Source organism: Periplaneta americana, chromosome 16, assembly GCF_040183065.1.
Source record: "Periplaneta americana isolate PAMFEO1 chromosome 16, P.americana_PAMFEO1_priV1, whole genome shotgun sequence".
Taxonomy (NCBI): Eukaryota; Metazoa; Arthropoda; class Insecta; order Blattodea; family Blattidae; genus Periplaneta; species Periplaneta americana.
In genome coordinates this window covers 151,369,747-151,386,626 of record NC_091132.1, presented here as the reverse complement: position 1 = coordinate 151,386,626, position 16,880 = coordinate 151,369,747, and the positions used below count along the sequence as shown (strand labels likewise).

At 39.0% G+C, this 16,880-nt stretch overlaps 1 protein-coding gene across 1 annotated transcript in view; it reads left to right on the top strand.

The window, feature by feature from the left end:
• Window positions 1–15,557, top strand: part of LOC138691340 (uncharacterized) — a 29,114-nt gene extending 13,557 nt beyond the window's left edge. Inside the window, exons 4-6 of the mRNA XM_069813228.1 lie at window positions 1,465–1,550; window positions 12,690–12,779; window positions 12,853–15,557. Of these exons, the coding sequence (XP_069669329.1) occupies window positions 1,465–1,550; window positions 12,690–12,779; window positions 12,853–12,968 (292 nt within the window). The 3' untranslated portion in view covers window positions 12,969–15,557. The remainder of the gene's footprint in view (window positions 1–1,464; window positions 1,551–12,689; window positions 12,780–12,852) is intronic.
• Window positions 15,558–16,880: the final 1,323 nt, after the last annotated feature.

Below are 16,880 nucleotides of genomic sequence, written 5' to 3'. Positions count from 1 at the left end.
TCCAGAAAGTCCTTCCGAAGCATCTTACACTCGAAAGTGTAAATTCTGCAAGAATAACAGAAGGAGGAAACAGAAAAAGGAAAATGAATTTTCCCAAGGATCATGAACACAATACAGTAGATGGGACAACAATTTCTTACATAAATACGAAACGACATTTCTTGAGCCTCCCAATCAGTCATGTTTAACTACACTAGATTGTTAAATAAAGGACAAGTTCTATAGAACGCCCATTAAGAAACTTCCAGTCTTACAATAAAAGACTCATCAACAATCGCATAAGGTAGGCCTATACTCCAAAATTATTGGAGGCACATATGGAAATTGTTTCAGTAAACTTCCAACATATTTCATTCTTATAAAGTAGTAGTAGTAGTAGTAGTAGTAGTAGTAGTAGTAGTAGTAGTAGTAGTAGTAGGGTCAGCTACTATGGCTATTTGCACCCTTATCTAAAATTCTTAACATAACAAAGCCATACATAATATAATAATGAGAGTGTTAAAAGAACTAAAAAGCGTTGTCACGGTAAAACGAGGCACACAAACGCAGTATACGTAAGGTGATTTCTACAGAATTACAAAAAGTGTGCAATTCTACGTCCCTAGGTGGTATTAAAAACGAACAAATAAAACAATGAAACTAAGACCACCAGAGATAAATTGTGTATCATACTTTAAATATAAAATTTAATAAAATATTCGGATGTATAAATTCCGAAATGTCAACAATGTAAAATCAAATATAAAACAACAAATGTAACCTCCGGATGTAAAGGGTCCGGAGGATAAGTAAAACGGGTCAATAAAAAACATATCATCTTATCCAAACCTGTATTCGATAAAATTTTCAGAACTGCATTTGTACAATTAAAATCATTTCCAAGAGTGTCACGTACTGTCGGCCGAATTCCATATTGCCGGCGGACACGGTCATATTTTGTGCAATGCAATAAAAAATGTTCCACCGTAAGTGGAACGCGGCACGTATCACACTCCGGCTGAGGTTCGCCACGTAGGAGATGGCCATGTATGAGATGACAATGGCCAATCCTCACCGGGTAAGTAAAACCTCCTCGTGTCGTGACGCTCTTGTGGACGAATCCCAAACTCGAACAGTATTCCTTATATTTCGTAATTTGTTTCCCTCTAGTGCAGACCATTCGCCTTCCCATTGCCACCATATTTTATATTTCAAGTAGTTTCGAATGTCCTGCCACCTCTCTCATTCTTATAAAGCAAACACAATAAAAATATAATCTTTGGTATCAAAGTTATTGCTTTTTAATTATCTTACATTATTTTATTTCGGACTACACGATGTATATTAAATAAATGGGCAATAAGAGAAAAAGAAAGTTAAGAATGTATTTTAATTATCTAAGAAGCTGTACAATTACATATCGTGAAAGAGTGGATACAAGTTTATTTTCTTTTCTTGTATAATATGCAATTTCTCTCTCAACAGAAATCAAAACATATCGGCACCAGTAATAGACTACAATTCAGAAGTAACCGTGAAGAAGAACGCTCTGGAATGGAAAGGTGAAAGAGGTAAGTTGTTATTTATTATTTTCCTAAATGTGGAGAGAACCAATGTGTGCTTCACACTTCTCCGTATGACTGTTGTGGTGTACCTTCCACTTAGGGATATATTTCCATGTTCATTTTCACAAATTTTAGGCTAAAGATTCACATTTCTTTACGAGTTCAAAATAAATACGCAACTCTTGGTCATACGTCTGAAATTTATCATGTATCTTTTTACATTCATTGATTCATTCACCAGATTCCTTTCTTAATTATTTGCAGGTCGATGAAATGTTTTAGATACAAAAGGAACTTATATCTATTGACATATTATATTATACATTGGAACATTCAATTTTTAAAAGTGACAAGATATATTGAAAACAAATTGTAACAAGAAATACATTATACTTTGTAGTATGCAGCAAAACATCAGAATAAGTGTACAGTGAACTAAGTAATTGTTTAGGCCTAATACTGTATTGACAGAAAATGAGTTAGTAAACATTTATATGATAACTCGTACTGCACACAATAAAAGGGAAGAAAACATTTTTTGGTCTAATTACAATAATTATTCATCTTAATAATATCATTACTGAGTTTATAAAACGTAATAAAACCAATATTACACCTGAAGTATGTTAGTGACTTACTGGAAAGGAACAAAAATATTTCCCGGTGCCGGAGAGAAATTTTCTCCGTTCCACTCATCTTTCATCATAAGATGACGCAGAATATCTGCACGGAAATATCATATGTACTTCGGTACATCATAATAATATATGATATGCGAAAAACAATCACTTAGTGATATAATACGGCGTATATTCCGTCGGATCCCGGCCACTCAGTCACTCATAACGAGTGCACCTCTGCACAAGTGTGGACCTCGTCCCACTGTCATACATCTATGAAGCAGTGCATGAGGGTAGGCCACTAGCGGAAACCCAAGAGGTGGAACTTAAACTATACGTAACTGTACAGTGCATATAACTGTACAGTTTACTGGGCATATTACTATGGATTCCCGGCCACCAAGTCACACAACTGAATGCACTCCGTGTATAATGGCAGCTGACTTAATATAAAAATGTCAGTATATATGCTCAACTTGGAGTCAGGCCACAAAGGGAAAAAACACTGGAGGAGAGGGGTTCGATCCGGTGCTATGGATTGGACTTCGGCGTAGCTCAATGGTGAGAGCGCTTGGTACCTAGAACCATGGACCCGCGTTCGTTCCCCAGCGCCGGAGCGACTTTTTCTCCTTTAATATTAATATTAATTAAAAGGAGAGTATTCGATCCGACATCGGGATGGGAATCTTGGTGTTGCTTAGTGGATAGAGCATCAGCACGTAGTGCTGAAAACTCGGGTTTAAATCTGGGTGCCGGAGAGAATTTTTCTCCGTTCCACTCAACTTTCATCATATGATGACGCAGAATATCTGCACGGAAATATCATAATATGTACTTCGGTACATCATAATAATATATGATATGCGAAAAATAATCACTTAGTGATTTAAGACGGCGCTTATTCCGTAGGATTCCGGCCACTTAGTGACTAATAACGAGTGCACCTCTGCACATGTGTGTGGACACTGTACCACTGTCATACATCTATGACCGGTCGAGTAGGATTGCTATAAGTTGGTGACCGGGAGATGCAATGGAGGCTCTCGTGCTCTTCTTTTCGACCATTTATCGATTTTACCATCACCCAGTCCTTTTCGTTCTATCGTCTTTTTCATGACTACCTTTCCCACTGCCATCATTCTATGCGGAAAGCCCACCATATCATCACAGCCATTTTCACCTTCCAATCCCCGCTGTTAGTTTTTTCCCACGACCGTCTACATGACGGGATTTGTTAGGAATGCTTAGTGAGGAACATACTTCTTCCTCTTCTAGATATTTATATTCATTCTAAGGTTAAGGTTCATAGGCTTATAACTCCCGTCTCACAAGCGGGTATATTTCCTATCTCGTGGTCCTGTCATCGGTTTTCAGCGCGAAATCCGAATTGTGTAACTCGTCAGGGCGTCCAGCAACGAAGCAATAGTGGACCCTTCATACTGCTCCTATATGCAACTTTAGGTGCAGAGCCTTTATCAGACGTAACGTACACTCACGTAGAACCTCAATGGGGGCCTGGGGGGGTTAAGACGTCCCGGTGACCTACTCGCCGGGGCGGATATATCGTTCCGACGAGTTACCGCTGACTTATGGGTGTCGCAGTCTAATCACCCAGAAATCCCCTGGAGCTGGATACTCCTGGACTATTGAGTGTAGAGTGGAGGCCACGGGTGGTTATTCCCGTGGTAGGGGTATAAAACTGCAAAACGCTCTGGTGTAAGACTTGTCGTTAGGTGTGTAATGTCCACTTTGAAGGGGTAACTTGAGTGAGGTGGGATGCTTGGGATCGGGCTGTGGGGGTGGGGTCCTCATAGCTCGCACAAACCGCGAAGAATTTTTTGGTGTGTATTTCTCTCGCCTGCCCGGTGGCCCGCGGTTCTGCAGGGGGGCCAGTTTAAATGCCCTCGCGCTCTCCTCCCCCTCCCTCAGGAAAAAATAATAAAAAACATAAGGCAGGAATAGACACGACTGGTCGTCATGTGACGAAAATTTCAATGGAGTTGGACCCTGAGAAAGTTACTGTTAAAGTGCCGCCTTCAAAGTTTATTAGTATCACCTTGGACGGAACAGAAAAGACTATGAAAAACATCAGTCCAAATGACATGAGATGGCGCCCTCGACGGACTCGTTGGTAAAGTCTAAAATGAAACTCGACTACGCAACGGTAGTTTCCTCATGGAGACTACATCTCCAAAACAGAGTGAGACGCTATTGAAAGCGAAGTTGCTAGGGTCTTACCCTATTAAAGTCGAACGGCACTCCTCCCTGATCACCACGCGGGGATTAGTGTATACGGATTCTCTGGACGGTATGTCTAATGAAGAGTTCCAACTAGAACTGGCGGAGAACTCCGTGTTCGAGGCTTACCGTTTATTACGTAGGCGGGATGGACAATCTGTTCCCCTGAGCACTGTCCTTTTGACCTTCGAAAAGCCTGTCCTACTAGAATACACCCTTGACTGATACGAGCGTGTCCCAGTTCGTGCGTATGTTCCGAACCCAATGAGGTGCTTTAGGAGTAAACGTTTCGGACATTCGCAAAAACATTGCACTAACAACATCATATGTGCAAAGTGCGGCGGTGTTGACCATGGTGATTCCCAATGTGTCGGCGCCGAGCACTGTGTGAATTGTTCTGGGGATCAAGCAGCTAATTAAAAAAAAATGCCCGAAGTATATGGTAGAGAAGGATATTCAAGAGCTCCGAGTCCGGGAAAATATTACGTTTTTAGAGGCGCGTAAGCGTATTTAAATGAACAGAAAAAGACGACGGAAAAGTTCTAAGCCTCAGTATTGAAAAAAGCAAAAGAAGGAATTGACGCTTCCACGCAAAAGCCAACTTTCTAAATATACCTGGGAAATGAATGGAGATCGCTTCCCAGACGAATTTGGACACTGCCACTCATTCTGCTGAGTGAGACGAAACCTGTGGACTTGAAATCGGGCCTTACTTTCCAAAAAAGCTCACCACCGAGGCAACAGGCAAAGACTCAAAGTATGGTAGGATGCCGCGACGTCGCACTCCTTGTTCGAGTGACGGGTCGAGATCACGCTCTCGAACCCGTTACCCATCAAGATCACGATAAGCTATGCGATGAACTGCCAGTGAGTCACAACGGTCGACGTCTAAGCAGTCGAAAACAAACGCACCAAATCATAGAAATGATAAGAGAAGAAACACTGTGGTGCCACCAACATTAGTTAACTCCTTGAGATGACTGATATTGTACAGTGGAATGTGAACAATGTACGCAACAGATATACAGAACCACAACAATTGACCTATCATGACAATCTTCTATATTATGTCTCCAAGAGACACATCTCTGGCCCGAAAACTCCCTGAGTATCTCGGGATACTACGTCCATCGGTACGATCACCTTGCCGGTATTCGTGCCAATGGAGGTTGTCCCCTCCTACTAAACCAAAGCTTATTTTCCTCTGTTATCAACATTAACAGTCCACATCAATGAATAGCTGCTACAATAATTTTACCTACCATACTGTTATCAATAGTCTCTGTTTACATACCCCCAGACAAACCTGTGTACTGTGGTACATGAAATTGAACATATTGTCTCACATTTCCCTGCTCCATATCTCTTAGTGAGGGATTTCAATGCATCCCTCCAGTCTTGGGGCTCAAGTTACGATGATGACAAAGGAAATGAAATAGGAGATGTACGTAGCCGTCTAATTCTCGTAACCCTGAATTCAGGAGAAGCAACACACCTCTCCTTGGCTTACGGTACATTCTCCATGACAGATATCTCCATTTCTAGCCCAGTTTTTTCCACGCATTTCGAATGGTATGTGGTTCACGACCAAAATGGTAGTGACCACTACCCCTATCGCAATGCGTGTGTCCGCTTTACGGTCTGCAGAATCTCACTCCCCGAACTGGGTTATTAATCAGGCGGACTGGATCGGATTTTCGGAGTTCATATCATTCGACAATTATCTATCCCCCGGTCATACCACAGGCCAAAACGCTTCCCATTCCCCTGGTAGATGGATGCCTGCAGAGAAGCAATCAGAGACCGGAAACGTACCGTACGCCAATTTGAGCGCCATCCGACCCTAGAAAATTTTGACCAGTTTAAAAGTCTTCGAGCCAAAGCTCGTCGCACTGTACGCGATGCTAATAAGACGTACTGGACAAACTACATCAATTCATTCAAAAAGAATGTCCCACCTAACATCGTATGGGACAATGTCCGTCGAATAATGGGAAATTCTTGTTCTGTAATTCCGGGCCTCCCGAAACAAAGGCATATCGACCACCAGTCCAAAAGACATTTCTGAAATATTTGCTACCACTACTCCACAAATAAGCAGCTCAAAGAAGTAAGAACCGGAATTTCTGAAAACCAAAGATGTTGCAGAAAAACGAATCCTAAATTATAAAGCTGATTACACTCAAGACTGCAATGTACCGCTCATATCCGAGGAGCTGGAGACGGCACTACACACATCCCCTGACACCTCCACTGGCCCTGACAACATCCAAAACCACATGCTTCGCCATCTTCCGACAGCTTTAAAATCCTTTATTCTTTCAGTATGTAACAGAATCTGGACTGAGTGGGGGTATTTCCATCTTCTTGGCGTTGCGTCATTGTAATCCCTGTCCAGAAACCAGGAAAGAATCTTTCTTTACCTGGCAGTTATAGGGCAATTTGTCTCACCAGCTGCGTATGTAAGTTTATGGAAAAGATGATAAGTAAACGCCTAATGTGGGTACTCGAATCGGAAAACGGATTATCTAATATCCAATGCGGTTTTCGGCTGGAGACCGCCATTAGAGATGCTTTCCTCAAGAAGGGCCATTTTGTGGCGGTCTTCCTTTATATAGAAAAGGCTTATTATACCACATAGCGGTATGGCATTCTGCAAACTCTGCATGATTGGGGTCTTCGTGGCAGTCTAGCAACGTTTATTGCGAAGTTCATGGTAGACCGTTATTTCCGAGTTCGAGTAGGCACCACACTTTCTAACAAACAACTTCAAGAAAACGGCGTTCCGCAGGTTTCTGTATTAACCTTTCTTCTTTTCTGTTTTGCCATCAATGGAATTGCCCCCTATGTGGGTGAGCGAGTATGTTCTCTTTTGTATGTTGATGATTTCAGTTTTTATTACAGCCCCAGATAGCTTTCATCCATCGGTCGACAGTTGCAACTGGTCATCAACATGCAATCCGAATGGGCTGTTCGCAATGGCTTTAAATTCCTCATTCAAAAGACGCAGTGTGTGTGCACTTCCACAAAAACCGTGGACTCCGTCCCCACCCTGAAGTGCGTCTTAAAGAAGTGGACCTGCAATATACAAACACTGCGATATTTTTGGGCCTTATCTTTGATTATGAATTAAATGTGGGAGGCGCATATACGTAATTGAGAAAACGTTGCGAAAGACATTAAATATATTACGGCCTTTGACAGGGGTTCGCTAGGGTGCACACCGCATAGACCTTTTACGTCTTTTTCGTTCTCTTATCCGGTCAAAGTTTGATTATGGCTGTTTTTTCTACGGCTCTTTAAATAAAACGAAGTTATGTCTCTCAGACACTATCCATCATCATGGAATACGACTCGCTACAATGGGCCTTCCGAACGAGTTGGATAGAGTGCCAAATTGCGAAGATGGGGAACCATCACTGTATCGGGACGTAATGTCTTGTTGTGCTCGTATGCTGTTAAGCACCGCTCACAGCCCAAGCACAATTCTTACGACGCCTTTTACCATCTGTCGCTTTACTGCTGATACAGTGAAAATCCACGGAGACTTCGTTCAGCAGGTGTCCGGGTTCTTGAACTGCTCTCCGAGCTCGACATCCGCTTGCCAACAGTTCGCACACTGGAGGATACGACCACTCCACCGTTAATTATTCGACGTCACATGTTTGATGTAAGTCTCAGTCGAAGTTTTAAGAATTTTACACCAGCTTTTGTGGACAAACTTCGTTTTAATGAACTTTTATCACAGTTGCAAAATTAATCATTAGTTTTTACTGACGGATGCCGAGTGAATGATTGCGTTGGTTGTTCCTTTGTAGCAAATGTACAGATATTCAAATATAAAAATAGCCAGTACGCTAGTGTTTTTACCGCAGAACTATATGTTTTTATAGAGCTTAATTGTTTTCAATTAGACAACCGCGGAGCAGATTCCTTATCTGTTCCGAATCTTTCGGCGCCAATCACTTCCAGCAGCGTTTGAATTCTGATGATCCGCTTGTGTTGAGAACACAGGATCTTTTCCACACTCTCCTAAACTCTGATTATGAGACAGGAGTAGTGTGGACTCCGGGCATAATGTCATCCCTGACAACGAGGCAGCGGATGCTGCAGCTAGGGACGGTGGTATGAATGGGTCTGAGGTTTATAGACGTGAGAGATGGCAAGATATTCAAAATTACATGAAACATATAATATGTAAGCAATGGGAACGAGAATGGTCTGCACAAGATGGAAACAAGTCACGAAGAATAAAGAATACTGTTCGAATTTGCGATTCGTCTACAAGAGGGTCACGACACGAAGAAGTTTTACTCGCCCTGTTGAGGATGGGCCACTGTCATCTGACACATGTCCATTTCTTACGTGGCGAGCCTCAGACGGAGTGTGAAACATGTCATGTTCTACTTTCAGTGGAACATTTTTTTATTGCAATGTAGAATATATGACCGTGTCCGTCGGCAATATAGAATTCAGCCGACTCTACATGACACTCTTGGAAATGATTTTAATTGTACAAATGCAGTTCTGAGATTTTTATCGAATACAGAACTTAGCAGGGTGATATAGTTTCATTAATAACCCGTTTTCACTTACTCTCCGAACTTTTTACAACCGGAGGTTATATTCATTGTTTTATAAAGGTTTAACACATTTGACATTTGGACTTTTTACATCCGAGCATTTTAGAAATGTGCAATATAATTCATTTCTGGTGGTATATGTTTTTATTAATTTATTATCTCCTTTTAAATACGAGCTAAGTTCTGTGATCTGCTCAATATTATTTTTTTTATGCATTACCCTGTTAAATTGCATTTGTTCGCCTCGTTTTAACTGTGGCAACGCTTTTAATTCTTTTAAGCATTCAGATTATTGTATTGGGTTTCTGCTTTGTGAATAATTTTAAATAAGGGCGCGAAATAGCCATAGTAGCTAACGCGACCTTTTTAAACCATACTAAATGACTAACTCATAAATGAGTAGGTACTCAAATGTTTTTATTCTCACTAACAAGGGTATTTACTAAATGAATTCAGTGTATGCTATATACTCATGTTTATTCTTAACACCCATTGTCTTTATCGTGGTCCGCATTGACTTTGTAATAGTTCTTATTGTCTTCCTTGCCACTTTTGTCATAGTACTTATTAGGTATTTGCTGTCTTTGTCATTGTCCTTATCGTGGTCTTGGTCCTTATCATGGTTTTTATCGTAATCTTTATCGTGGTCCATGTCGTGGTTCCTATCGTGATCATTTTCGTGGTGGTTGTCGTGGTTCATGTTGGGATCTTTGTAGTGATTCGTGGTTCTATAGTTATTCATATCAATCTCATAGGTCTTACCGAAATCCTGTTCCTTGTGATCATTATTGTGGCGCAATATCGTGGTCCCTTTCATGATCATTCTCGTGGTGCTCGTCGTGGCCCATGTCATGATCCTCATCGTGGTCCTTGTCTTTGACCTTACTGTTGTAATTGACTTTATCCCTGTCATTCTCATAGTGTTCTTATCGCAATTGTTGTACTTGTGATCTCTATCACATTTCTGCTTGTGATCATTGTCGTGGTCTTATAGTGACCTCTATCAAAGCGCTTTCCATGACCCATATAGTTATCCTTATCGTGGTCCTTGTCTTTGCTTTGTCCTAGTCGTGGTCCTTGTTATCCATGACGCATTCCTTATTGCGATCCTTTCGTGATTCTTTCGTTGTCCTTACATGGTTTTATCTTCATTATTGTCATAGTTCTTTCGTGGGCCTTGACGTGATCCTTATCGTGGTACTTATCGTTCTTCATGTCTAGGTCCTCATCGTGATCGTTGTCGTGGTGTTTATGATGGTCCATATCGTGATCCATCTCTTTATCGAAGCCGTTATAGCGGTCCTTTTTGTTTTGTCTATGGTCCTTATCATAATACTTGTTGCCGTTGTAAGATTCTATATCGATCCACTTGTTGTCCTCGTCATGGTCTTTACGGTGGTATTTCTTGTTTTTGTCGTGATTCTTGTTAAATTTCTAAGTCTTTATCGTGGCCCATGTCGTGGTTCCTACAGTGAAACTTGTTTTCTTTGTGTTTGTCCATGTCGCCATTCTTATCGTGATCTTTGTCGTGGTGTTAATTGTGGTCTATATCTTGGTCCTTATCGTGGCCCATGTCGCAGTCCTTATCATCGTCCTTGTCATGGTGCTTGTCGCGGTTCACGCCGTGATCCCTATCCTGGCCCTTGTAATTCTTATTGTGCTCCATGTTGTGATCCTTATCGTCGTCCTTGTCCTGAACTTTAACGTGGTCCTTGATGTGATCCTTATCGTGATCCATATTGAGGTCCTTATTGTCCTTATTCTTATTTTGAAACTTCTCGTGTTTCATGTCGTGATTCTTATCGTGCTTCTTGTCGTGTTCCATGTTGTAATCTTTATCGTTTTCCTTGCCGTGGTTCATGTCGTGATCCTTATTGTGGTTCTTGTTATTCATATCTTTGTCCTTTTCGTGGTCCTTGGGAAGGTCGTTGATATTTTTGTCATGTTCCTTATCGCTGTTTTTGTAGTCTTTCTAATAGTCTTTTCTGTGGTCCTGGTACTCATCGTAATCCTTATCGTGACCCATGTCGTGTTGAGCTTATTTATCGTAATACTTGTCGTGGTGTTTGTCGTGTTTCTTGTTGTGGTTTATTATCATAGTCCTTATCTTCTTCCTTATCGTGATCCTTATTGTCTTTCCGATAATTATTTCGTGGTTCTGATCTTTGTAATCTTTATCGTGGTCCATGTTGTAGTATTTATCATAATCCTTGTCGAGTTATCGTGTTTCTTGTAATATGCTATCATGGATCTGATCTTAGTCCTTGTCGTGGTCCTTACAATGTTCCTTGCTGTTTCTTTCGTTGGTATGCATTAATTGTCATTTCAAAATTAATATTGTTCTCGCTCTTTGACGAATGTTTCACAGCACATTTCAAACTTTTATGAAAGGTAAACGATCTAGGACGTAAAAAGAGATCTACACCAAGAACATACAGACAATTGATAACGTTTTGCAGTGGTGTATACTTTGGAGTAGGCTGAAAATATGACTAAGCGTGCACGACCAGATGTCTTCCTGGCTACGTCGATATCGCGTGAACCACGCTGTACAACTTTAACTTTCGACGACCAAGAGTTGTCTCATTCCTTTTCTGGGGAACTGTATATGCTGGTCAATGTCTGATATATTTTCTTTTACTCAATCACAGTGATTAATAATATGTTTTCTGAAGTCTTTCAACTGCTGTTCTATACTTTCCGAGGGATCTCGAATCAGGCCAGCAACAGTTTTTCCTAATTATACAATTATTGCAATATATTTATCTCATTTGGCGACGGTCTCAGTTATGCATTCCTTAATAAAAGGCCCTCCATAATTGGGCAACATAATTGATCAATTTGCAGGTTATTCCGTAGCTGAACTGTAACTTGCTTCTATTATCTACAACTAACGTGTCTGCTGATATTTAGTCAATCTGTAAATATTAATTAATTTAATGAACTCTAACCACAGTAGAAATTAATGTCTAGCCTATATTACGTTCTCATTTAGTAAATCACAAAATTTTGTATACTTAAATTGTTTTGCAACTCTTGCAATTATTTCAGTCGACCAGCCATAAAAATACTTATATTTATTTAAATAACGCATTTCGTGGTGCTGTTTAATATTAATTATCTTAATTATCATATCAAATACATTGTTTCTCCTTCCTGTATAAGAAATGAAAAGCTTTCTGAACTGAAACATAATATAATTCTATTTGTTTCCATTATGATATGCTGTACTGCCTGTATTGTGCTGTACAACCCTCGCGAAACAGATTTATAATAATATATTTTGAACGTGAATCTTCTAAAATTCAACTGGAAATGTACAATAAATGCTGTACAGTGTTAAGATTTGAAACAAGAAATGTGTATTCTTCTCAGAGACTTGAAAACTTGTGACAGTGGACATGGTATTAATATTATATTCGCATTATATTCTTATGTATAGTGATATCCTGCTATTGTATTGGCACGCCTCATTATTAAATAAAATACAAGAAATGGAGCATCTTTAGTTTATTTAAAAATTATAAATAATTTAAATGATTGATGCAATGGAAAGAATATCTAAGAAATGAAAAATAGAAGGGAATGGTGCGTTCGTTTTTAATTATAGATAATTTGAATTTTTCCTGCGATTGTAGCTATGATATGACCTGCAATCTGGCAACAAATAAGACAATGAAGTGATGTATTTTCCTGTGTTGTAGCTGAGTGGGACACAGACTACTATGTATTCGCCACGGACTACGATAACTTCATCGTGCTAGGAGGATGCCCTCCGGAGTTTAGTCCATCTCGTAAGTACTAGCTTTGCAGAAGAATAGCTTGTTCTGTCACTTCAGGTTTTCACGATTGTTTGTCTTTCCACAGCCTTGTACTGGGTGGCGTTTCGTAAGGAAAATGTGCATTCTAAGGACCAGCAAGCTGCAGAAGATGCTCTTGAGACATACAATCTGTCCCTCCGAGACTTCGCCAAGACTTGCTAAAAAATAAATATGCCTATTCATAGACAATAAATCCTAATTTCACCTGCAAATTTTACAAGCTGTTAGGGAAAATGTCAGAATATTTGAAATGATGGGACTCATGGACGACAAGGCCTTGTTACTACACCGTGTCCCAAAATCATTGCTCCAATGTTACAGTATTCAGCTAGAGTTCATTAAATTAATTATCATTACAGCAACGCAATAGCTGCGATTGACACACAATCTTTCGAAGTTTTGTTTGTTATCTTGCAAGTCTTCTATATGTGAACCTTTGGTCACATGGTACACATCTATACGATATTCCAACTCCTGCCACACTTTGGTAGTGTCTCACCAATTAACGCCAACGACCCAACTGTGATACGAAGCTGTAGCTCATTAGGTTATTGACAAAGGATGAAATGTAAGCATTGTCCGTTACGTATCCCTAAAGGAAAATATGCCACGGGTTAGGTCACAAGTCATATGTGTACGCAAGCCACCTCATCGACAGTGCAACGTTCAATGCAACTAAGGAAGTTGCTCATTGAAATGCGCACATGACTTTGGGAATGAGGTGGTGCACCATCTTCCTGAAAAATAAAATCCTCTTTGTCTTCCTACAGTTGAAACAAAACAATGAACTCAGAAATTCAGGACAGAAAAGGCTGCCTGAATTTTCGATAGAGCCATTTTCTAACAGTTAGCCTACCTATTACAAAAATAGCTATTGCATGCAGATATTGTAGCCGTACACTTAATAAATAAGAACACAGCTTCTGTGTAGTCACTCGAACTGTGTTTCTATACCTTAGGGTCTATATAGTTTCCGAAATTAATTATATTTCACATTAAAATCGGAGCAATCATTTTGGAGCACGTTACATATAACGAGTTACATTATTGGATTACTTAAATGCCACTAACGAAAGATTGTATCAATATAGGGCATTTAATTATAACAAAATTTACAATAACTAAGTAAAAAGTTGACCACTAGCAGGTACGAAACATCATAGAACAATATAATTCCAACGTTGTGGACTAATTGGGGCTAGCAATTGTCCGGGTATGCAGAAATTCTAATAGTTCTGCCAGAAATGGAAACCAGTCTAACAACATGTATCTGTATTGTGAAAAAGCAGTAGTTACATTAGTATCAAAAGAATAATATAGCATTCTGCATTTTAAGAAAAAAGGGATACAATCATTTAGATAGAACCTTTTTTTTAAATACTTACAATGAAACATTAAAAGGAACTACCGAACAGCTCCATAACGCAGCAATAACTGGGCCGTGAATTGTAACTCACGCTGTTCTGACAGGAAGTAGAGGGAGACGCCAGATATTTTGCTGTGTGGCTAGCACCGCACGAAATAACCAGAAAAGATTGAATACGTTCTGCAATATATTGCTCAGTCTTTGGAGTAAATAAAAGTATTTTCTATCACTGAATAAACTATTTCTAAATTTCTTGACAGTAGATTCGGATAATTGGAGTTGTATAATAATACTTATTGAACTCACGTATACGCTCTATATTCTGTAGAGGCGTGCACACTTTTTCTTAGCCTACGATAAACCATGAACATTTCTTTCTCGAATCCGATGACTGTCGTGAAAAAATTATTGGTATTTCATAAAATAATTTCTACCTGTTTTTTCATTATTACCAATTACGAGGTTATAAAGCTTCGGTGTCAGCGAGGTGGCTTCCGGTGAAGTAAGTCCGCGATAAACTAAGGAATTACTGTCAGATACCTTATAGTTGGGAAACTGCGGACAAAAACTAGCTTGGTAATCAATAGAGACAGATTTTCACACTCATATCTGAGAGCACTCTAGTGACTACACCTGAGTTACGCCCTTGATCAGAAAGAAAATTAGGTGAGCTTAATGTTCATCACCACTCATCCGAGTCGAAACATTTCTCCAAATGATTTATAACATCAAAGGCGGGGTATGCTTGTTCTCCGTCGCGTTGAAATTAATTATTTAAATTTGCTGAATGCTAGGCTAGAACTTTTCCATGAGAGTTCTGACACGTCACCGTTCAGTCTGGACTGAATTGTGCAACCTGCTTTGTCACATATTCTTGCATATTGCTCGTAGAGATAATTATTTAAATGAAAATGTATATTTGGTTCTGAATACGATGTTTTCTCACTTTAAATGTGGAAATGTACATTTCAATTACATTTGCTGCTTTATCTCAATATAGTAAGGCACTGTCCCATTAAACACTTGTAATATTTGTCGTGATATGGTATATGGTGTGTAAACTTAAATTGATATGAGCAATAGCTTAACGATGTTCAGAGTATAACCAATTGAAGTACATTAAAGATTTGTTGACTCACGTTAGTCCCACAACACACATTTTAAGAAGGGTATTACCGGTATGTGCGCTGTTACATTGATGTGATTAACGTCGATGCTAATAATGCACCCAATTAAAATATTAGAATTTCACTGACATACTTCAGTTGTGTAACGTACTGGTATAAAGTCTTATTTAATAAAGAAACTAAATGCACTTTCACTGTGTTATGTACGCACAATGCCGATGCCAATAATGTATCCCAATAAAATATATGAAAATCAAATGATTTATTTTATTTCCATAATGTTATACATATTGTTATATTTCAAAACTGTATTAAACGAACTGTCACATTAACATGACCTATGTCCATGATGAGAAAGGAGCCAATTAAAATATTAAACTATTATTTCAGTCGCATTATGTATTTATTGAATTTTGTTTGAAAATAATACTAAATATACTTTTACGTAGTATTCAACTTCCCACTCTCATCAATAACATATTTATGTGAATAAGGATTATCTGCTTACGCAGATACTAAAACAAAATACAAAACCCATTCCGTCGCAGAGTCACATATATTTGATTCAAGTTATCACAAGTTCAACCACACATTGCAGCCAAATTACGTAAACTAGCAAAGCAACCTCTTACCATTATTAGAATCTGCTTTTACGGTCCAATGTGGCAGTTTTGGTTTTGCAACTAAAAAAATGATTGAGTACCAGATCTATGGAGATACATACAATACTTACAACGAGCTCATTTTTTAAATAAATACGTTCATACTTTGTTTTTTAAGTTTTGTAAATGCACGCAGAGACGTTAAAGTATAAAATGAAACATTTTGAATCAAAGGAAACATGTTGAACATATTTATAATTTTTTATTTTTTCCTTTATCAATAGAAAGGTCATCTGGGTGTCAATGAACATCTGTCCTCCAAGATCAATTTTTTTTTCTCAAACATTCTCCATACTATAAAATTTTTGGAGTCACTAATTCATGTACTCGAAATTTTATTAAATATCAATTGTTGCAACTTGATAACTTTATTCATGTGTGTGTGTGCGTTCATGTGTGCGTGCTTGTGTGTTTTTGATTGATTGATGGTGTTTAAAGGGCGCCTCAGAGTCTATGGCTATTTGTGCCCTTGAGCAAGAGTCAGTACAACAACTCATTTTTAAAAACTGCTACACGTAAAAGTGGCATAAATTAAAATATCGGTGTTAAAACCGGAAGGTACAAAAAATATACATATATATCACCAGGAAGTCGGTTACTAAAACCGTCACCAGATATAAAAAGTCTGGTGACCAGAAATTTTAATACATCAAATGTAATCGAATATAAAAGTCCGAGTACAGGGCATATAAAATGTAAATAGTGGGTCCGCTAGATGAAAAGAGGCTAGGGGTCGATAAAAATTAAATTACGTTGTCAAGACCTGTATTGGATAAAAACTTTAAAACTGCGTTCACACGATTAAAATCGTTTCCAAGAGCGTCACGCCTATCGCATGTTGACGTCGAGAACGGTCGTATTTCCTACAGTGCAATAGCACATATTCCACAGCAATTGGGACATGGCACACGTCACACAC